Source organism: Halichoerus grypus, chromosome 9 (genome assembly GCF_964656455.1).
Source record: "Halichoerus grypus chromosome 9, mHalGry1.hap1.1, whole genome shotgun sequence".
In the NCBI taxonomy this organism is placed as follows: Eukaryota; Metazoa; Chordata; class Mammalia; order Carnivora; family Phocidae; genus Halichoerus; species Halichoerus grypus.
In genome coordinates, this window is record NC_135720.1 from 97,359,409 (window position 1) to 97,381,906 (window position 22,498).

General features: G+C 51.9%; 1 protein-coding gene across 4 annotated transcripts in view; it reads left to right on the top strand.

Annotated features, from left to right (window-relative positions):
* The window catches only part of TRAM2 (translocation associated membrane protein 2), an 82,713-nt gene that overhangs the window by 50,619 nt on the left and 9,596 nt on the right, over positions 1-22,498 (top strand). The window contains exons 1-7 of one of the 4 annotated variants that reach the window (XM_078055243.1): positions 8,916-9,452; positions 10,213-12,570; positions 13,329-13,438; positions 13,939-14,055; positions 19,816-19,874; positions 20,938-21,022; positions 21,562-21,632. In XM_078055243.1, coding sequence (XP_077911369.1) covers positions 11,928-12,570; positions 13,329-13,438; positions 13,939-14,055; positions 19,816-19,874; positions 20,938-21,022; positions 21,562-21,632 — 1,085 coding nt within the window. In that variant the 5' untranslated portion in view covers positions 8,916-9,452; positions 10,213-11,927. Of the gene's footprint in view, positions 1-8,896; positions 12,571-13,328; positions 13,439-13,938; positions 14,056-19,815; positions 19,875-20,937; positions 21,023-21,561; positions 21,835-22,498 lie in introns of those variants that run through there. The other 3 variants (XR_013441236.1, XR_013441235.1, XM_078055244.1) reach the window with 3 other exon arrangements.

Consider the following 22,498-nt stretch of genomic DNA (forward strand, 5'->3'; position numbering starts at 1 on the left):
AGTCCTCTTAAGTGCTTGCCCCTCAAATTGTCCTTGGACCTGCACCATTCACATTACCTGGGAAGTTTTTATTTTTTTTATTTTTTTTATTTTTTTTAAAGATTTTATTTATTTATTTGAGAGAGAGAGAATGAGAGAGAGAGCACATGAGAGGGGGGAGGGTCAGAGGGAGGAGCAGACTCCCTGCAGAGCAGGGAGCCCGATGCGGGACTCGATCCGGGGACTCCAGGATCATGACCTGAGCCGAAGGCAGTCGCTTAACCAACTGAGCCACCCAGGCGCCCTACCTGGGAAGTTTTTAGACATGCAGGCTCCCAGGCCCCACCACACAACTACTGTGTCAGATCTTGCTTTTTTTTTTAAGATTTATTTATTTGAGAGAGAGAGAGTGTGCTGGCACTTGAGCAGGGGGAGGGGCAGAGGGAGAGAGAGAATCTCAAGCAGACTCCCGGCCAAGCATGGAGCCCAATGCGGGGCTCGATCCCAGGCCCCTGAGATCATGACCTGAGTGGAAAACAAGAGTCAGCCGCTTAATGGACTGAGCCACTCGGGCGCCCCCAGATCTTGCTGTTTAAGGAGAGCCACAGGTGATTCCTGTAAAGACGGAAAAGTGCTGTTATCAGTGCCTTGCCTAAAAAGCACCAGGCAGGCTTTGAACCGACCCTGTGCTTCGGACCTCAAAGGTAAGACACGGAGACCCACTCGGTCCTGTAACTCGTTTGTATGTTTCTGTGCTCTTCCAGTTTTGGTTCTTCTAGAACTCTTTGGTCTCCGGGGGCGGGGGGCGCGGGTGGTGGTGGAGGGCGGTGAGGAGTACCACGGGGTAGATGTGGTTTCGAGCTGGGCCATAGCTCCCCAAGAAGTCATGGCCACGTTGTAAGGCAGTGTGGGCAGGGTCACGGCAGCTGTACGTTCCTGAGCCTGTTCTTGCACCCCTCGATCAGCGAGGCTGAGGGACCCCTTCAGGAGAAGGGTTTGTTTTGTCGTCCTCAGAGGTGACGAGGACACATCCCTGGCTCGCGTGGTCCTCGGTGGCTTTATCGCCCCCAGCTGCCGGGCGACCTTTTGTAGCTAGGGATGCAAAGGCCGGGGGCCTCCCCCGCCAGAGCCTGGCCGTGGTTCTCGTGGTCCTGGTAGGACGAGACGCACGCTGCTGTAAAAGCCCCGCAGACAGATGGTTCTCAGGCCTCGTTCAGCTGAACGCCTTTGTCCAGGGCTCAGCGTGTTTTTGTTCCCTGCGCTGCCTGGCAGGAATTAGTCTTGTCTCCTGCTCGTATCACGTCCTTGAAAGACTGGCATCACGTATCAGACTGAGCCCCTGTTTGTCAGATAAGCTTGTGGGGGACAAAAGGGAAGAGACAGGTGGGCAGCAGTGGCTCTGGAGGTGGAGACAGAGCAGGCTCCCCACCCTGGACCTGCGGCCTACCCAGCTGGAGGATACTCGAGGCTCACCTAGCCTGGCCCCATCCTTTTTCCCCTGAGGGGGCTGAGACACACAGACCTTCCCAGGGATCCACCACAGGCTGGGCTGCTCCCACCCCATGCAGCACCAGGGCCCGGGCAAGCCGTGGGAAGGCTGGGTTTGCCAAGTGGGGTGGTGGTGGGGGGGGGCCCACCAGGGAGGCAAAGACCTGGCTCTGTCCTGGACCCTCGGGCCAAACGGCCCCCAAGATTCCCTTTGGCCCTAGAGTCCTGTCTGTATGAATAAGAAAAAAACCCACATTCCCCAGTGTCCCTGGCCTTATTGGTCAACCATCTGAAAAAGAGTGGGGAGCCTCTGACCCAGGACTGGTAGCCAGTGACCCCCATCCGTAAACTGAAACTTGTTCTCGAACTTACTGCCTTCCTCTATTTGGTCTGCTCAAACTACCACAGACTAGGTGGCTTAAAAACAACAGAAACTTCCTTCTCCCCGGTCTGGAGGCTGGAAGTCTGAGGTGAGGGTGCCAGCAGGGTCAGGTGAGGGCCCTCTTCCAGGCACAGACGTCTTGGGGCCTCCTGACAGGGTTGGGGGGGGCAGGGAGCGCTGTGGGTTCCCTTGTAAGGGCCCAGCCCCATCCACGAAGGCTTCACCTCGTGACCCAGGCACCTCCCGAAGGCCCCGACCTGTAACACCTTTACATTGACGTGAGGACATTAGGACTCCAACATGTGAATTTGGGGCTGGGGGAGGACACCTTCACGCCAGGGCCCCTGTTATCGAAGCCTAACAATTGTGTAGAAAAGTGGACAAACCATAAGTGGTCAGCTCAGTGAGTTTTCACAAGGTGAACACGTCAGAACCTCCAGTGACCCCTTCCAGCCTAGACCTGATTTTCTCCATTTGCCTGTTACAGCCCAGAGCATTCATCCCCTTCAGTGTGCGGTTCTAGAGGTTTAAGTAAGTGGAACCCCTGAGTGGCTGTGGCTGAGGGCTCACCAGCCAGAAGCCTAGCAATGGCGTCCTTGACCTGCTGCCTCCTCTTCTCTTGGCGAATTTTCTTGCCCTTTCCCTTCCCTCCCCCACACCCTCTGATCCAGACCCCACCCCACGTTTTTACTTCTTCACATTCTCGCCTTTCCTGATCCAATCTTGTCTATCTAGCTTTGATAATTGTTTTCTTATTCAGTTCCTACTGAAATTTCATTCCTAATTAACAGTGCACTTGTTGACATTGTTATTTTTATCCAGGGGGAGGAAAAAAGCTGTGATTCTAGGTCTTTCTTTCTTTTTCTTTTTCTTTTTTTTCTTTTGTATGTGATCCTTGAGTTATTTTTCCTTTATGGCTCTCAATGAATTTTTTTTTTTTTTTTTTTTTTAAAGCTCACGCTTTCCCTTCCTGTAGGTGTTCTCCGCGTGCTGCGTGTTGTCTGCTCAGGTGGGTTGTAGATAGAAGCCTCATGTTTGTAAACTGCAGCAGGGACTGAGTGTGTGCTTGGCACCTAGGAGTTATTGCTGTATTTCTTCCCTGAAGGCCCTGGGGCGGGGGGTTTGCAGCCTTGTAAAAAGGAATGGTACTTCAAGAAAACAATTCCAAAGTTAGGCCCTTTATTTCCAAATTCTCTTTACTGCTTCTCTCACTTCATGAAAATATCCTTTTCTTACCTATTTTACTAGAAAATTGGCAAAAATGTATCCCGAGTCGGGTAATACGGGGTTAAAATGGTAACCTTGACAAGTCCTCTGCTCGATCCTCAGTTAACTGGGTGGAGGGGGGCGTGAGGAAGGATCGTATGAAGGCACGTAATTTTTGCTAGGGCTGCCGTAACAAAGGACCACAGACTGAGTGGCTTCAATAACAGAAATTTATTGTCTCACAGTCCTGGAGGCTAGAAGTTCCAAGATCAGGGTGTCGGCAGGTTGGTTCATTTGAAGGCCCTGAGTGAAGGTTCTGTTCCAGGCCTCTCCTTGGCGTACGGATGGCCATCTTGCGTGTGTGTGTGTGTGTGTCTATATGACCAGTTTCCCCTTTTTGTAAGGACATCAGTCAGATTGGGTTAGGGCCCACACTAATAATTGCACTGTAACTGGATGACCTCTGTAAAGACCCTGTGTCCAGGGAGGTCCTGTTCTGAGGTGGGAGAGGTTAGGACTTCAGCTGAATCATTTTGGGGTGGGGGGAGCCACAGTCGACTCCGAACAGCTGCGTGCATGTGAGCACCTCGGTGGTGCTTGTGGTTCTCATGCCGCTGGCCCCATCTTCCGGGTCGGGAGGCCGGTGAGGGCATGGCCTGGCAGCCTGGCCGGACGGAGTAGGAGTGGAGGTCAGGATGCTGCAGGATGCTGCCCTTTGAGGCCCTGTGCCCCACGCCTGTCCTCAGACGCACTCATCTCCTGGCGCCTCGGGGAGGAGGCAGGCCTTCAGGGTTTAACGGATGCACCGTCTGTATGATTTGAAGGGGAGTCAGAAAGCCAGCAGGCTTGGCCTCCTGCCACTGGCCGCATGCTGGGGGGCTTGGCACACCCCTCACTAGCTGCTGGCCTCTAGACCTCAGCTGCCGGGTCTGTAAAATGGGCATAATACTCCGGATTCCTGTGAGAGGCGAATGATGCCACCTATAAGATGTGTTCACTACAAGCGCCTGGCACAGAGCATGTGCTCAATAAGTGGCTTAGGGCGGTTGTTCGTAATCTTTATCCTAAATAAGCTCCCTCGTGGGAGTACCTTTTGTGTGTGGTACATGGTGACAGTTATGTTCTTTTATCTTCGGATTCTGGCGGAAGTGGTCATAATGATCCCCTCTGTTTGTGTAGCACTTTACAGTTTATAAGTCAGTTATCTATTTCATCCTTCTACCTTTGATGGTATAGGGTAGATGGTATGATCCTCATTGTCCAGGGCGGGTGAGTGCGGGCAGGGAGACCCTGGATCACATGACTGGCGACGGGCAGCTCCAGAAATGAGCTTCAGGTCTCTCCATGCCTGGTCTGGGTCCCTGTGGGTGGGGGTGGGGGTCGGGGGCGGGGGGAATGAGGTGGGAAAGATACCACTTCTTAATTTAATTTGTACAAAGTGGAAGAATTTGAACATGTATTTACTTAAAGATTACTTTTTGAGTAGAAACTACACTCACCTGTCAAAAAAGTCAGAGTGAAAGTCTTGTTCGCACCCTGAACTCTTCCTTTGACAGCCCCGTCCCCTGTGGGTAATCCCTGTTGTTTCCTGTGTGCCCTTCCTGGATTTCTCCTCTCACCTTCCAGTGTTTCTTTATGCACACACAAATACGCATGTTTCTTTTCTCTTCTTTCTCCTAGAACTGGTAGAATACTGTGTGTTCTGTACCTTGCTTTCTCCCCCCACTGAGTAATCGGTCCTGGATATCCTTCCATGGCGACATGTAGAGAGCCTCATTGTTCTCCTCACAAACCGTACTGAGGTATAGCACGTGCTGTGAAGCACACTTTCTTTAAGGGCCCAGCTTGGTGAATGTGTACGCAGGTGCGCACGCATGCCACCATCACCTAGATCAGGATACGGCACTCCCAGCGTCCTCCTAGCCAGTACCCCTTCCCAAAGCGACCATTACTCTGCTGTCTAAATCTCCTGAGTAGTTTCCCCTGTTTTTGATCTTGGGCTCTCATTTTTAAAAATAGCTCCATTGTTTATGTTGGTGCTTCTTAAATTTAGTATGCATCAGAATCACCTGGAGATTCATTAAGCGTGAAGTCCGGGGCCTTCCCCGGAGTGTCTGGGGTGGATTGCACGAGCGTTCATCTCCAGGCTCGCAGCTGATGCTGGTCCTGCTGGTCTGCAGCCACACTCTGAGTAGCCCCAGTGCGTTAGAACGAGGATCTGTGTACCCAGGCCCCAGTAGATGAAAACCACGTGGATTGCTGCCGTTAGTTTATTGTTAAAAACAGTGCTGCGCTGCATAACCTTGTACACATGTCATTTTGAACATGGCAGGTATCACTGTAAGATAAATTCCCAGAAGTGGAGTTGCCACATCAAAGGGCGGATGCACTTGTAATCTCGATAGAAATTGCCAAATTGCCCTTCCGAAGAGGGGGTCCATTTTGCATTCTCATCAGTGGTGTGTGAAAGAGAGCCTGAGTATATTGTCAAGCTTTGGATTTTTGCCAATCTGATAGGTATGAAATGGTAGCTCACTGTAGTTTTAATTTGCATTTCTCTTCGGTGTACGGTTGAGCATCTTTTTAAATGCATAAGGGCCATCTCTTTGTGAATTGTTCATATCTTTGTGCATTTTTCTGTTGCAGTTTTGATCTTTTTACCCTCAAGTGGTGGGAGCTCTTTACATATTAGCAAGATTAGTCTTTCATTTATCATCTGAATTACGAATATTTTCCCCCTAGGTGATCATTTGCCTCTTGATTTTCCTTGTGGTGGTTTTTTTTTTTTCATATCTAAGGTCTTTTTTAATTTTTTTAAGATTTTGAGAGCGAGCGTGCCAGAGAGAGAGAGAGAGAGAGAGAGAGAGAGAGCACAAGCGGGGGGAGGGGCAGAGGGAGAAGCAGACCCCCACTGACCGGGAACGCGAGCCCAGGACCCTGGGATCATGACCTGAGCCGAAGGCAGACTTCTTAACCCACTGAGCCACCCAGGCACCCCTAAGTTCTTCTTTTAGAACTTCAAAATAACGTGGAAACAGAGTTGGCCGTAAGCACAGAAACCCGCAGAAAGTGCATTTTGTCATCCTGGGTGTGCAGGCATTAGGAAGGGCACCAGGAACCAAGAGACGGCCGGATTGTGCAGCGATGCTCTCGGAACAGCCAGCTTTTCACACACAGGCGCAAGGCTCGTTGGCAGATACCCAGACTCTAAGGATCTGAAAGGTGGCTAGGTTGGCTCCAGGTGGCCACCAACCAGCTCAAGTCACAGGAAGACGTGAGAGACCGCACGGGAGTACCCGGACGAGATGGGTACACGTAAGGCAGACGGCAGAAGCTGCTTACAGGTGACACCAAAGGAAACGGGAATGTATCTCTTAGTCATAGGAAGCAAAACAGGATGTCCATAAGAACGTTACTCCCGTCAAGGGACAGCTGCTGACAGAGGTGGTCAAAACAGCCAAGGCTCGTATTGATGACTCTAGCTCTCTTTTTAAACCGTGATCAGAGATAAGCCAAGCAAATGCCACGTTTGATGGGAGAGGAATAATGCATCTACAGTTGGAAGATCAGTACTGAAGGTGCTTTCTTCCGAAGTTGGATTGATTCCTACGGAAGGGCATATTGACATACTTGGGTGGGGGGGGGGGGCGGTGCATAGGAGGAAGGGTGTCAGGGGTCATGTAGGCTGGAGGCTCCATATTGGTGGCCCATGGTCAGAGTTGGCCTGCAGATTTATTTTCTTTGGCTAGTCGGGTGTTGGCCCATGAAGTGGTTTTTTTTTTCTATAATTTTGAATTAGTCCCCAATATTTTTAAATCAGATGATTTCATGTAAAAATTTTTCTTTTTGCTTCTGGAATATCAGGAATCTGGCCACACTGGGCTGCACCCCTCCCCTGGCCACAGTCTCTGAGGAGCACCTTTCCTACTCCTTCATCACCCCCGGGGGACATACGCTTTGTGGCTTCCCACAGTCACCCTCCCCTCTAGCATCCCTGACATCGAGACTACCTGTCAGTTACTGTGTATTCCAGTTTTAATTGTCTTTTATTTTATTTTTTAAAAGATTTTATTTATTTGACAGAGCGTACAAGTAGGCAGAGCGGCAGGCAGAGGGAGAGGGAGAAGCAGGCTTCCCGCTGAGCAGGGAGCCCGATGTGGGGCTCGATCCCAGGACCCTGAGATCATGACCTGAGCCGAAGGCAGACGCTTAATGACTGAGCCACCCAGGCGCCCCTTTAACTGTCTTTTAGTAAGGTGGAAAAGAAAGTGGATATATTTTTTTTTCTTATACTGAGAACTTTTTTAAAATTTAAATTTTAGTGAACATACAGTGCAATATTGGTTTCTGGAGTAAAAATCACTGATTCGACACATACAACACCCAGTGCTCATCATAACAAGTGCCCTCCTAAATACCCATCCCCCACCTAGCCCATCCTCCCCCACCTCCCTCCATCAGCCCTCAGTTTGCTCTCTGTCGTTAAGGGTCTCTTATGGCTTGTTTCCCTCTCTCCTTTCTCCCCCTTCCCATATGTTCATCTGTTTTCTTAAATTCCACATAGGAGTGAGATCATCTGGTTTTTGTCTTTCTCTGACTGCTTTCATTTAGCGTAATGTACTGTAACTCCATCCATGTCGTTGGAAATGGCAAGAGTTCCTTCTTTTCGATGGCTGAGTAATATTCCACTGTGTGTGTGTATACCACGCCTTCTTTATAGGAAAGTGGCTATTTCTTAAACGTGTCCCTCTCTCAAAGCAGGAAGGTGAACGATAGACCAAGAGGGCGCTCTGTTTACAGCTGTACTGTGGAAGGGGCGATGTCTGCTGTCTAAGGCAGCGGACCTCTGTGCTGAAAGGTGTGATCTGGCGAGACCTGGATTGCTTTGCTCGTTTGGGTTATCCACCTGGTACCTGTCGGCATTTTGCTGCGACTTGTGACCAGGGGGGCCTCTCTGGTCTAATAGCTCAGAGACATGCTTCAAGTTACTTTTCTGCAAAACTAGTATAGGTTTATGGCCTCCTGGAAGATCACAAAGTTCCAGCCTCTCTGGCTCTGTGGAGAGCAGAAGGAGCCAAACCGTCAAACCAGTTTCCTTCCCTGCTTTGATCAAAAGTGGGGAGATAGCGGATCAGGGGAAAGCACCAGAGATACTGTGTATGAATCAGATCACAGCTTTTGAGTATTTATGGATGCTGCTACTTGTTACCAGACTAGGAGAAGGACCTCAGGGGAATGGATCATCACCAGTAAGGATGCGGGACAAGGGGTGGGGGTGAGTGGGTCAGGTTGGCCCTGAGGTGGTGTTTGGTGGCTGGGCTGGGGCCCTGGGAGCCCTGAGAAGGGCTCCTGTCCCTTACCTTTCTGAACCCCGTGTCCTCCGCTGCTCTCCTTGCCCATCTCATGAGATCAAACAGAATAACACATGTCGCAGAATGCTGAAACCATGAAGGAAGGCTCCAGAGTGCCGATGAGGTTCCAGAAGGAACTTGAGAACCATTCCCCAGGGCCGCTCCATCACCCACATCTATCCGGATGTGTCTTCTCTCCGTGGCTCTGCCACCATGCCCTCCTGCCTTCTGTGCACGCTTCTCTAGTTCTTCTCCATGTGGCAGGAAGAGTGAGCTTTATAAATACGGGCCTGAAAGCCTCAGGAGCCTGCCAGTGCCTTTCAGACCTTGCCGGGACCTGTCAGGGGACCTGAAGGTCATGAGCTGGCCCTCCCACCTCTGCAGCCTCCCAGACCCCTGCTCCAACCTCATCCCCACCCCCCCACCCCATCTGCCTGGGGCCTCTGCCCTCGCCAGCGCTCTCCCCCTGCACAGCTCGGCTGTGTCCCCTCCTTGAGCGAGTGATGCTTCTGCTCCCTGTTCCTTCCCCTTCAGCCTTTGGTCAGAGTACTTACCTAACACCTGGCCACTGGGGGTGGGTTTTTAATTTAAATAGAGGATAAAATTTGCCATCGTCCCCATTTCTAAGTGTACAGTTCAGTAGTGTTAAATACATTGACGCTGTCGAGCAGCCCATCTCCAGAACCCTATTCTTGCAGAACCACAACTTTGTGGCTATTAACTAGCAACTCCCCGTTTCCCTCCGGCCCCCGCTCCCGAGCGTTCTGGTTTGTGTCTATGAATCAGACTACATACACCTGCAGGTTCATCTGTGCCATAGCCCACGACAGGATTTCCTTCCCTTTTAAGGCTGAGTAATATTCTTTTGTGGGTCTATATACTGCATTTTGTTTGTCCATCCATCCGTCAATAGACACTTGGGTCATTTCTACCTTTGGCTATTGTGAAAAGTGTTGCTATGAACATGGGTACACAAATAGTACTTGGAGATCCGGCTTTCAGTTGTTTTGAGCATGTACCCCGAAGTGGAATTGCAGGATCCTACGGTAACTCTATTTTTAATTTTTTTTAATGGAAATATAGCTGACCTACAATGTTGTATTAGTTTCAGGTGTACAACATAGTGATGGGACAGTTCTGTACACAACACTGCTCACCACCCTAGGTGTTGTCACCATACGACGATATTACGTTATTGACTCTATCCCTATGTTGTACTTTTCACCCCCCTGACTTAGTTTATAACTGGTGGGGTGTACCTCTTAATCCCCTTCACTTATTTCACCCATCCCCCACCGCCACCCCCACCCTCGGGCAGACACCAGTTTGCTCTCTGTATATAGGAGTCTGGTTGTTTTTTTGTTTTTTACATGCCACATATAAGTGAAACCATAAGGTATTTTTATTTCTCTGACTTCACTTAGCATAATACCCGTAGGGTCCATCCATACTGTCACAAATGGCAAGATCTCCTTTTTTTATGGCTGAGTAATACCCGATTACATCTTCTTTATCCATTCATCTTCTCAGTGGACCCTCAGGCTGCTTCCATAATGTGGCTGTTATAAATACTGCTGCAGTAAACATAGGGGTGCAGATATCTTTCCAAATGAGTGATTTCATTTGCTTTGGGTCAATACCCATAGTAGAATTGCTGGATTGTATGGTAGTTCTATTTCTATTTTTTGGGGGGGAACCTCCATACTGTTTTCCACAGTGGTTGGACCAATTTACATTCCCACTACAGTGCACAAGGCTCTCTATTCTCCACATTGTCACCAACGCTTATTTCTTGTCTGATTCTAGCCATCTGACAGATGTGATGTATTCTCCCATTGTGGTTTTTGATTTTGATGAGTGATGTTGAGCATCTTTTCATGTGTCGGCCATCTGGATGTCTTCTGTGGAAACATGTCTATTCAGGTCCTCTGCCCATTTTTAATCAGATCATTATTGTGTGTGTGTTGACTTGTATAAATTCTTTATATAGTTTGCATATTAACCCCTTATTGGATATATCATTTGCAAATACCTTCTTCCATTCTGTAGGTTGCCTTTTTGTTTTATTTCCTTTGTCCTGCAGAAGCTTTTTATTTTGGAGTAGGCCCAATAGTTTATTTTTGCTTTTGTTTCCCTTACCTCAGGGGACAGATCCAAAAAAAAGTTGCTAAGGCTGATGTCCAAGAGATTACTGCCTATGTGTTTGTTTAGGAGTTTTTATGGCTTCAGATCTTATGTTTAGGTCTTTCATCCATTTTGAGTTTACTATTTTTAATATTTTAGGAACTACCGTACTGCTTTCCATAGTGACTGTCCCATTTTACATTCCCACAATCTGTGTAGAGAAGCTCCAATTTATCTACGTCCTCACCAACACTTGTTATTTCCTGTCTTTTGGTGGTTTTTTTTTTTTTTTAAAAAAGGTAGCCATTCTAATGGATGGGAGGTTGTATCATGGTTTTGATTTGCATTTCCCTAATGATAGTGATGGTGGGCACTTTGTCATATACCTGTTGGCCATTCGTATGTCTTTTTTTGATAAATGTCTATTCAAGTCCTTTGCCCATTTTTTACTCTGGTGGTTTGTGTGGGTTTTGCTGCTGCTGTGTTGTAGTTTCAGCCTCCGGTTTTTTAGTGTGAGGATTTGGTGTGCACTCACGATGCTCCAGGAGGGCAGGGCCGGGCCCACCTTGTTCATGGTCTTCTCCTGACACCCAGAATGGAGCCGTGCACTTGGGCTATTTGTTGATGGAAAAACACGCATGTCGCTCTCAACAGCGAAGGGATGAACGACTATATTCACGCACTCATTCTTGTTTCAAGAGGGATCGAAAGCAAGGGTCGCATCTCTTTGGAACCATGGTATTTGGGGTGAAGAACGACAGGTGGCCCTGAAGAGGCTTTAAAGAAGATAATCCAGTCTTGACAGGTGGTGTCTCCCTACTCTGGGACCGTGCTTGTTTGGTGGAATATAAATCCCATTTTGCCTGGTAATGCTGGTCTCGACGAAACTTTGCATGTGTTTATTTTATGGTTTCAAAATCTGCCCCCATCGAGTGTGTGTGCTTTGGTCCTCCCTTCTGAAGGAGGCGGGGCAAGTGTCCTCCCAGCTGTCCTCCCACCTCCAGTGCCTTCTCCGGCCCCCATGCCTGCCTCTTCCCCACGCACCCCCGCCCAGCCCTCAGCCCCTGGGAGGGCCCTCGTGCTGCCCCTTCTCACCGATGGCCGTCGTCCTGCTTTACTGCAGGCCTCTGTGGGTCCCGATGTGGATCACGGCGCAGAGCCCCCCTGACCGGTGTCTTCACCTCCAGGCACGCCATCATTCACCGTTGCTGGAGTCCACTTCCCCAAACCCATATTTCATCATTTGCGTGTTGAATCTGAATTCTCCGATGTGTCCGTGTTGCCTTCAGGATCAAGTCCACCCCCTTTCACGGGGCACCCAGGCATTCCCTGTGGCCTCCCCCGCCACCCCGGCCTCATCCCCTGCATCGTCTGCAGATGTTGCCGCCTCTGCCTAGATGCTCCTCCCCTGCTTGACCACCTGTGCTTACCCCCAGGTTCCGACGTCGTCCTGTCCCTCCCCCCCCCCCCGCCACCCCCACCCCAGCCGGTGTTGGGCCCTGGCCTGCCGCGGCTCGCTGGGGCGCTCTGTGTACCTCTTGGCCCCGTGTGCCTGTCCGTGGGGTCATTGTACGTTTGCTTGTCCATCTCCTCACCGGTCTGCGTGCTCCGAAGCTGGGCCAGTGGCTCTCCTCTCCACACTTCGGCACTTAGCCCGGGGCCCCTCACGGCAGGTCCTTGTGGAAAGGCGGTGGCAGAGGAAACAGGCAAGTCTGTCTGACCTCGGGGCTCCCGGGCTCGCTGCCCTCCCACCCCTCGGCACCGTGGACCGTCCATTCTCCCAAGTCCAGGGTGGCAGAGGGCGGGGCGTGGCTCTGCTCCGTTCTGTGGCCACCCTGAAGCTCCCGACCCCCGTCTACCTTCTGGTAAATGCATCCCGGCCGAGAGCGATGACTCATGGGTGTGTGACTCGGCGTGCGAGTGGCAGAGATCCAGGCCTGGGTTCACGAGCCCTGGCACCCCTAGCCTGCTGGAACGAAGGGAGAAACCCTCCTCTGTCCGTGGAACACGACGCTGCCACCGCAGAGCTTTACAAGGCTTGTACGTCTGGGATTCTTGTCTGATTTATTGCCATTAAGTGATACTTCAGCCAACTACCATTTATTGCATGCTCGCCGTGGGTGTAGACACGGTGATCAGCATCTCGCATACAAATAATTTCATTTAATGCTCACGCTAGCCCAACAACACAAATAGTCACAAATACGTCTGTAGCACTTACTGTGTGCTAGATAGAGTTCTGAGCCCTTTGCATTGAAGTCCTCTGATTCTCAGGGAAACCCTACGATGCGGGAACTGCTTTTACCCTCATTTTACAGATAAGGACACTGAGGCACAGAAAGGTCACATAGAGCGGTGTCCCAGTGTCACATAGGAAATGACAGAGCTGTGATATAAACTCAGGCTTCTGAGTCCACACTTCTAGCCCCCACTGCATGCTTCTCTACTGAAGGCTGCAGTCCCATCTTACAGGGAAGGAAATAGCGGCTCAGAGAGGTTGGTTACTTCTGCCTAGTCACACAGCCAGGGTGAGCTGGAGATTGCTTGTCTCCCACCCTGCCTCCTAACCACCGTGCTCTCCTGCCCAGAGGCAGGGGAGGTAGTCATCATGGCATAACCCTCCCCGTCGGCACTTCCCAAGGGCCGCGTCCAGAGGTTGGGTAGGATTCTAGGGACGAAACTGTCTTCTGCATCTAGGGGTACAGCACGGCACATTCTGCTTCAGAGGTCTCCAGTTTGGGGTCCCACAGCACTTCCTCAGCCCAGGGATGCCGACGTGGCTCTTCTTACCTCCACAGATAGTGAGACCGTGCACTACCACTATGGGCCCAAGGACCTGGTCACCATCTTGTTCTACGTCTTCATCACCATCATCCTGCATGCTGTGGTTCAAGAGTACATTTTAGATGTGAGTGACGTGTGTGGGTCCTGACATCAGAAGCTGGGGAGATGCCACGGGCGGTGGGGCCTCACCCCAGAGGAGACTGCAGCTCTGGGCCCCTTTGCTTCCTAATTTGTGTGCCCTGATTGGTCCTATTGATTGGACATCCCTTGCCACACACCGTGGTTTCTGTCCCCGCTCGCAGCCTTCTTAGCGCGTGGGACGGCAGCACTTAATGATGTGAGGGTGTCACACACCTGAAATGGCAGGGCAGCATCCTTATGGGTCTGTCCTCTAGCCTGATCGGGGGATGTTTTCTTTACATCTAGGCTGAAGACCTCCATCTTGCCACTTTCTCAAAATGCTTGCCTTGAACTGAGCGCTCTGTGCACACAGCAGGCTTACACGGCCTAGCCCGGGTCATGGCCACCTGCTGCCCTATCATGGGTGGGAAATGGGAGTTCGAAGCCCACGCATTACCCATCCACCTGCATATATTAACATGCAGGATTCTCTTTATTCCTTAGAAAATCAGCAAACGGCTTCACCTCTCTAAGGTCAAACACAGCAAGTTCAACGAATCTGGGCAGCTGGTCATCTTTCATCTCAGCTCGGTGGTATGGTCCTTCTACGTGGTGGTGACGGTGAGTGGCCCTGGGGACTGGGGCCTGGGCTGCCGGTGGCGCGTCTCTTCTCGGATTGCTAATAACGGCGGGGCTGAGCTGGGAAGGAAAAGAGGCAGGAGCAGTTTGTAAAAACTTTGAGCAGTTTCTTGGAACTGAAGCTATTTTTGCATCCTCATGGTACGAGAGGGGCCAAGTGGTATAGCCGCTCTTTTATGGCTGGAGAGAGCCCTCTCGTCCAGAAATCAGCACGAGTTCTCACTATTATGGGTTGGTACGAGCAGGATACCGTGCATCTCCGTAGCACTGCGTCACTTGCCTGGGCCCTCCTACCACTGCTATCCAGTGAGAGGAGTCTTAGGTTTATTCTTGTTCCCGTGTTCATGGTTTGAAGACCTCCAAGACTGAATTTTGCAGTGTCCCCATGGTCACATGGTTTGGAAGTGGCAAGGACCAGACTTGGACTTAGGAGTCTGGTTCCAGGTCCAGGACACTTTCTGTTTTCCCATATTGGCCTCCCGCAAACAAGGCCAGCCTCCCCCCTGTCCGCACATCAAATCCTGTGCGAGTCCGTGCCCTTCCCACAAGTGCCTGGAGGACCAGACAACTTATCTACCTCTCCTTTCTACACAAAAGGACTGTTCTTTCAAGCAGCCTTCGATACAGCAGAATTCCTTCGTAGCAGGGAATGTGGACAGCCCTTTAGGGTTCACCGTAACATAGACCCGGCCTGTGGTGCATGACCGTGGTTAATTAGCAGCCCCCCACCCCCACTTGGAGCACCTCCCGTCTGGAACTTGGTCTCTTTCCCAAGAGCTAGAATTGTCCTGTGAGAAATGCAGGCCTGGGCTTGGAAAATTCAGCAACCCTGTGATCTTTTAGAAGTTCCCTTCCCTGTCTTCCACTGACCTCTCACCCGCTTCCTCTTCCTTCAGTGAACGCGATGAGCTTTCACATCCTAAGGAACTCCGCGTCCAGAGCCGAACGCTGAATTCCTATTCTGAAAGCGGGAGTCAGCATGTCCTTTCGTATTTTGCTGGTGTTTCTATTGTCATCTAATCATGGAACAGTCTTCCTAGCCAGAACCTTAGGAGTTTTAAATGCCAGGACCACAGGCTTCTGTCCCCTCAAGAGGGACTGCCCTGCTGCACTGTCCCTGGGGGAAGACCTACAGTGTGGCCTGTGTGAGGAGTGCCCCTTGCCGCTGTGCAGTGCATGTCCTGGCCCCCTGGGTGTGGGTTGCGCTGGATGCCAGACCTCTTCTGCCAACCGCTCGGTGTTTGGTTCCTGCAGCCTGCGGAGTCCCCTCGGCTGCTTTGAGGCAGAATGGTCTCAGGGTCTTTCAGAAGAAGTGTTGCCTCATCTCTGGGTCACTTTTACCCAAGTCAAGTGCTGCCTCACCCCCAGACATTCCACCCGAGCTGTGACGCATTTAGACAGATTCTGGAGGCCAAAAGCCACGTTACTTAACACCCCTTCCAGAATGTTAAATGCTCAGCAGCTCTGTCTTTGCTTCTGTCAGGCCTGCAAGGGCTTGAAAATGATGATGCTCCTTAGTCTGGGAGCATGCAGTACTTTACGTGGGGGAAGCTCATGACAGGCTTTTATTATGGGGACAGCCAGGTCCCCCACTCAACATCTTCTGTAGGAAGTAGAGACCTGGGGGACCCTGGAAAGCTCTAGTGACCCCAACTCCCAGTAGCACCATGCAGCCCCTGGCCCTCAGCCACTCCATCTGCACCGTCCTGTGGGGAATGAAGGTGATTGAGGAAGAAGAGAGAGGGTAGTTTTGTAAAAGGAGTGAAAAGTAGCTAGTGTTTTTTAAATGCTATTTTTCTGTGAGGATGAGATATTTTTTGATCCTTCTTTCTTTCCCCGCCCACATTCAGCTCATCAGCAGGGTCCGCGCCCCCCCCTCCCCCCGCAGAGCATGTCGAGGTGCGGTCCGCGCTTTCCGCCTTGGGCCTGTGGTCCACAGGGGAGATTTGGGGACACCGGCAGTACGCTGCTGGGATGCCGCCGAATGTCCTGCCGTGTGCAGGCCAGCCGCCACGACCAAGGATTGTCCAGCCCCAGGTGTCGGAGTGCCGAGGCTGGGGAATCCCGGTGTGCAGTCCAAGCCGCCATTCTCTCTCGCCTGGACCACTGACTGTCCTTCTAGGAGGAGGCTGTTTTCGTTCCGGTGGCCTGCCACCCAAATCCATTTTCTGCTCAGCCAGACAGGGCTTTCTGGAACCTAAGTCCTGCACCCTTGTGTCAAAGCTGCCATCCCACTTGCAGTGAAGTCGTTTTCTTCCTCACTCCTGTGATCGAGGTCCCCCTCTTCTTACCTCTGCTCTTCTGCTCCTGGCCCTTGGGCTCTGCGTGGGTGGTTCCTCTGCCCAGATGCTTCATCCCCTGAATCCGTGGCTGGCTCCTCCTTCCCATCGAAGTCTCCACCTCAGAGTCCCCTCCTCAGGACCCCTCCCCCCAGCGTGTACTGTGGCGTTTTTCTCGTTCACGTGTGTGTGCTCTGCTGTCCGTCGGTCTGTCCCCCCTGCCCCCGAGCTGCTTGTGAACGGCCTGTGCCCACCACCGTGTCTCGCGGGCAGAGCGTGGCAGGTACTGCGTGCTCACGACGTTGTGCTTGTGAGGATGCGGGAGTAAGCTGCAGGCACGTCTTCTTGCTCTGGCCCCCAGCAGTTTTTAAAATCATGAGTCTCTTGTTTTTATAAACTCATAGATCTATTAAAAATTGAGCAATACATAAAGGTTTTTTAGAAAATGTGAAAATTTTCCCCAGATCCCTCCCCCTAAAATAACCGGGTTTTGGGGGGGGTGCTTGATCCAGACATTTCTCTCTGCATTTATACAAGCAGAGTGAGGACAGCATGGCTGGACCAACCAATAATGTAGGAGGTCAACCTCCTTACTTATCATCTACCTTTGAACTACTGACTGTTGATTGTTAGAAGACAAAACAAGACCCCCACGCTCTACTGGGGGGAGCAGGGTGGGCAGGCGTCTGGTCTCCCCTGCCCAACTTCCTTGGGAGGTCTCCATTCATATCTTAAAACCTGAAGTCTGAGGGGCACCTAGGTGGCTCAGCCATTAGGTGTCTGCCTTCGGCTCGGGTCGTGGTCCCAGGGTCCTGGGATCGAGCCCCGCATCGGGCTCCCTGCTCGGCGGGAAGCCTGCTTCTCCCTCTCCCACTCCCCCTGCTTGTGTTCCCTCTCTTGCTGTATCTCTCTCTGTCAAATAAATCTTAAAAAAAAAAAAAAAAAAAAAACAAACCTGAAGTCTGATGCTCTGTGAGAGCCTGGTAGAGGGAAGGCCCCTCACCCTGGACTGATTTCTATTAACAGCTTGGCCACTTAGAGCAGAACTCGAGTATGTGATTGTTCCTGAAGGACAAACGATGTTGGTATGTCTGAGTCTAGGTAGCAACCGGCTGTGTTATGACTGGGTTCTGCTGTTTCTGTGGTTCTGTTTGTCTGTTCACCAAAAAGGAAGGCTGTGGGGGCAAAAGGAGAGATTGTTCCAGTTTGCTCGGGCCTCCCTTGGCTCCTAGGTTAAGGAGAGAACAAAGGATTTCAGGAGTTCCCCCAGCACCTCTGCCAGTGCCCGTCGGGGACCAGGATTGGGGCAGGGTTGCCACACTCGGCCCCCTGGGATCTCAGGTCCTTGGCCTCCGGCCCCCAGAGGGCACCCCAGCCCCCGGCCGCCCTCAGGCAGCTGCCTGGCCCGAGGTCTGGAAAAGGCAGTGAGTCATTTTCCTCTGACTCCCCCGCCCTCCTCCCTGCACTCCTTCCCTGTACTCCCTGAGGACTAGACATTCACAAGCAGGCAGCATTTTTCTGGGGAGGTTCTTTGCTTGTTGGCTTCAAACTTCTGACCTCCTTGTCCCCTAAGAAAAGGGGCCAAGCCGAGGAGGGTTCCTGTTTAAAATCACAAGGTCATCTGGGCTTTAGGTTTCTCTCAGTGCTGTTTCTCTTGGCCAGTCTCTCTTCGGGCAGAAATGTCCCTCCTACCTCAGTCCCAGATGGACCATTTTCTTAAGTACATTGCTGCTTCCTTGGGATGTTCTCACCGGAGATTTCCCTGGAATGACAGGGTCGTACTGTCCTAACCTCCTCTGAGGGACTAGTAAGAGCCTTGTTCTTCCCTCAGAAGAGAGAAATTGCCTAAAGCATTCATCATTGATTCATTCATTCGACCAACAAATTTTTATTGGATTCTTGTAATGTCAGCCGACCCTTGCTCACGGAGGAGTGTTTCCTCTTATGTTTTGTAATTTCGGATTACAGACTCCTCTTTAGCAGGGTTTTAGGCGTGAGAATCCTGTACATCCTTGGATGAGAGTATGCCCCAGTGGTATCACTGGCCCAACAGTATTAATACTACTAATTTCTAAGCTTGGTAGTTCTTGGACCATATGAGGGGTATAAGTTTGAACTCCAAACTCATGTGAAAGTGAACCTGAGGTTACAGATTTTCAAGGGATAATATATTTTGCTTTTCTTTCTTTTTTTTTTTTTTTTAAAGATTTTATTTATTTATTTGAGAGAGAGAATGAGAGAGAGAGCACATGAGAGGGGGAGGGTCAGAGGGAGAAGCAGACTCCCTGCTGAGCAGGGAGCCCGATGCGGGACTCGATCCCGGGACTCCAGGATCATGACCTGAGCCGAAGGCAGTTGCTTAACCAACTGAGCCACCCAGGCGCCCTATATTTTGCTTTTCATCCCGAGCCCAGGATGAGCAGAAAGCTTCTTTAATCTCTCTCTATTGGTGGTCAGACTGAGTCTGCCCTTTCTCTAGTCCAACCCAAACTAGTGCAAACTCAGTCTAACCGTCTTCTGTAGCTCTTCAGGGGTCCTGCTTTTACACAAGGGTCTTGGATTCCACCTCTGGAGGCCCCGTCTTCTGTTCTCATGTGGGCACGAACACCCTGGCCCCAAGACTAGTGCCCTCTGAGCTGCCCCAGCCTCACCTCACTGCTCTGGCTTTTAGCCTCCTGTCCCTTTGGGATCCCTTTCTGGGAAAACCCTTTGCATTTAAGAGCATTCTTGTTAGGTGTCATCCAGCATTTCTGGAGGTTTCATGATGGGAGGGTTTTCAGGTTACCTCCTTTACTCTACAATAGGCCCTGGGCTAGGTGCTGGAGGTATAAAGAAGGGCATGGTAAGACCCTGGTGGGAAGGAACTTGTAGAGTAATGGAGACCTCTCGCGATAACGACCCAGTGTGGTAGACACTTAGGAGGCCTATGGGGTGAGGCCTCCTGGGGAAGCCTGTGCGGTCCTGCATTCTTTTTATTCATAGCGACGTGAAAAGCCAAACTAGGCTTTTCGTTTTTCCAGTCCACTTGCTTATTCATTCTACAAGCATTTCCTGAGTGCCTTCATGCCAGGCATAATGCTAGACGCATAAACATAAGCTATAACATTTATTTCTAACAATAACTCTGCGAGGGTATTTTTATCCTCATTTTCAGACGAGCCAACTGAAGCTTAGGGAGACTAACTTGCCCAGAGGATACAGCCGGTGAGTGCCAGGCCCACGTCCAGACTCAGGTCTTCAGCCCCCAGACTAGGGCTCTTCTGCGACGTCATAGCTCTGTCACAGTGAGGAAGCCGGCTGAGGGCCGGGTGGCTCCCGTGCAGAGAGCGAGCCTTCATTTTTCATGTTTCCTGTCTCTCCCTCTTCCTGGCGCTGGGGATTGGGTGCGCCTCTGGCCCTGCCCAGGGCCCCAGCGGGTCTCCTAGCCTCCTGTCTAAAGGCCGTCTCTCCTTGCCCACTACAGGAAGGATATTTAACAAACCCAAGAAGCCTCTGGGAAGACTACCCACACGTGTGCCTCCCGTGAGTATTCGCAGGACTGTCTCCGGGGAGCAGCAAGCCGGGCCGCTGGCAGGAGCCGCTCACAGGCCGAGCCTTTTCGGGCACCGTGGTGCACATGGCAGTCTTGTCTGGGAGCTGCTTCCTGCTAGTGCGCTTGACTGGAGACTCCCAAAATGATGTCTCCTCATTAGCCCCTGTCACAGAGGTGACGTCTTAGCCCCGCCGGCAGAGGCTGGGTGGCTTAGAAATTATACAACAGAAATTTATTGCTCGCAGTTCTGGAGCCTGAAAAGCCCAAGATGTGGTGTCTGGTGAGGGTCTGCTTCTGGGTTCAGAGAGGGCGGTCTTCTGGTGGTGTCCTCACGTGGAGAAGCCCGGGAGGAGCCCTCTGGGGTCTCTTTTACAAGGGCACGGATCCCATTAATGAGGTCCCCGCCCCCATGACTAAATCACCTCCCCAAGGCCCCACCTCCTAATACCGTCACACGAGGATTCGGATTTCAGCATCTGAATTTTGAGGGACACCCACTTTCAGCCCGCAGCAGGTGCCTGCACTGTCAGAGACCGATACCGGAAGCGGAGCATCTCTGTAAAGTTCTCTGGGCCTCGTTCCTTCTTGATGACCTGCACCCCTTCACAGTGCACCTTCCTCCCAGCCTTGCGCGGCCGGTGCGCCTTCTCTCCTGCTCTGTGCTGCCGAGACACCAGGAGGGTCTGCCTCCCGCAGGAGGCCCTCGGTGCCTTCCTGAGACCCTTCAGAACAACAGCAAAGGGCTTAGAGCTGCGATGCCTCCTTTGCCACTTAGCTCTGTTCACTCTTCAATAGAGTGGTGCCCCATCTTCACTGTCCGTGCGCAGCCTTCCCTTCTCCGAGCCAAGGGACCCTCCGCTGTACTCTTCACCGTTTTTGTTTCCCTCCGTGGCCTCTGCGTCCCGTGGAGTGCTCTGGTCTGTGGAGCAGGGTCCCTGGGCTCGGGGCTTCCCTCCGGCTCCTGGACCAGCTCCTCCCACAGTCCAGGCCCCCTCCCCCCGTGCTCATCCCTCCCGTGTGTCCCTCCCGTGTGACTCGTTCCCTTGTCTCCAGCTTCCAGGTGAAGTTTTTCTACCTGTGTCAGCTGGCCTACTGGCTGCACGCACTTCCTGAGCTGTACTTCCAGAAGGTACGGAAGGTGAGTACTCCCCAGCTGGGAAGCCCCACGTTCCCCACTCCCCCCTGCAGTAAGCCGCTGGGCCTGAGCTGGCTGGGGTGTGTCGGCGGGTTGAGGAAGATGCTGAGCCAGCCAAGTTTCCGCGAAGATCTCCCTGAGAGCAGGCCACCAGCGCTTCTCCTGCCTCCCACGCTAGACGTGTGGCTTTGCGGGAGGTCTACCTCTTGTCTTCTGGATAGTGGATCAGAGGTTTTGGCCTTTCTCGGTCTTTTTTTTTTTTTCTTCTTAAATAGCCTCCCTCTGAATTATTTCCAAAAGCCCTGTTCCCCAGTCCCTGTCTCTTCTTTCTCAACCCAGTCCCGCCCCATGGACCGGAAGCTGGTGCCTCACCCTCTGGCTTGCCAGCAACCTGGTGCGTGGGCCTCTGGCGTGATCTGGGACCGGCTGGGTGAGAGCAGCCCGGCCCGGCCCACCGTCGTCCCTCTGCACCTCCCCTCCGTTCCTGCATCTGGAGTTGGGGGTGGGGGGGCACGTTTACCATCTGCTTCTCTTGTTTGCAGGAGGAAATCCCCCGTCAGCTGCAGTACATTTGTCTGTACTTGGCCCACATAGCCGGAGCATACCTCTTAAAGTGAGTGAGACCCCGAGCCTGTCAGACTGCCATGCCCTTGTATGTCCATGCAGCTCTCCACGCAGACACTTGATGAGGAGGCATTTATTAGGCACCTTCTGTTTGCCGAGCACCATGCAAGACCTGGGAACACAAAGGTGGCAATTGCTTTATCTTGAGCGGTTCATGCTCAGCCCAGCGGGAGAGACCGTTGTTGGCACAGGTCAGGACCGCTCAGCGTGACCAGCGTGGGGCTACAGTATGTATGCTTGGCCGTGGGGACCCAGAGGAGTGACTAAGTCCTCCCAACACAGAGCCAAGGGAGGCTTCGAGGGCTGTTGGCACTTGAACCATAGCTTTGAAGTCGCAGGAGTTGCCATAGTGTTTGGCCTTGAGTGTCTCTTACAGAAAGAATCCTGTTGATGAGTAGGATATGTCATTGCTAATTTGGAATTTTCTTGAGCTTTATCTGTGCAGCACAGAACACCCTGTACTGTCTCTGGGCCGACATTTTGAGGGTTTGCGATGGATAACTTTCTGCTAGGCTCCCCGGAGGTCCCTGAGCCCATCATCTCCCAGACCCTCACGGCTGGCGTCCTGTGAGGGTGACCGGCCGGGGGTAATGGAGTTAGGAGGAAGGCAGCTCTTGCATCTGCTCGCTTGTCTCTGGAGGCTGATATGGCATCAACTCCTGGCTGGGTCTTTGGGGAGCAAAGGTTATATGGCGGGATGAGCTCTGTGCTCGTGTAGCACCCAGCGGCATGCGGTGAGGACCTGGGTGAGAGTGTGCAGGCAGGACCAGGTAGAAAGAGAGCTTCCTGCCGTTGGGTCCTTGCTGTATCGTCACTGTTCCTCCCAAAGACAGGAGATGCTCTAGGATCTGTTTA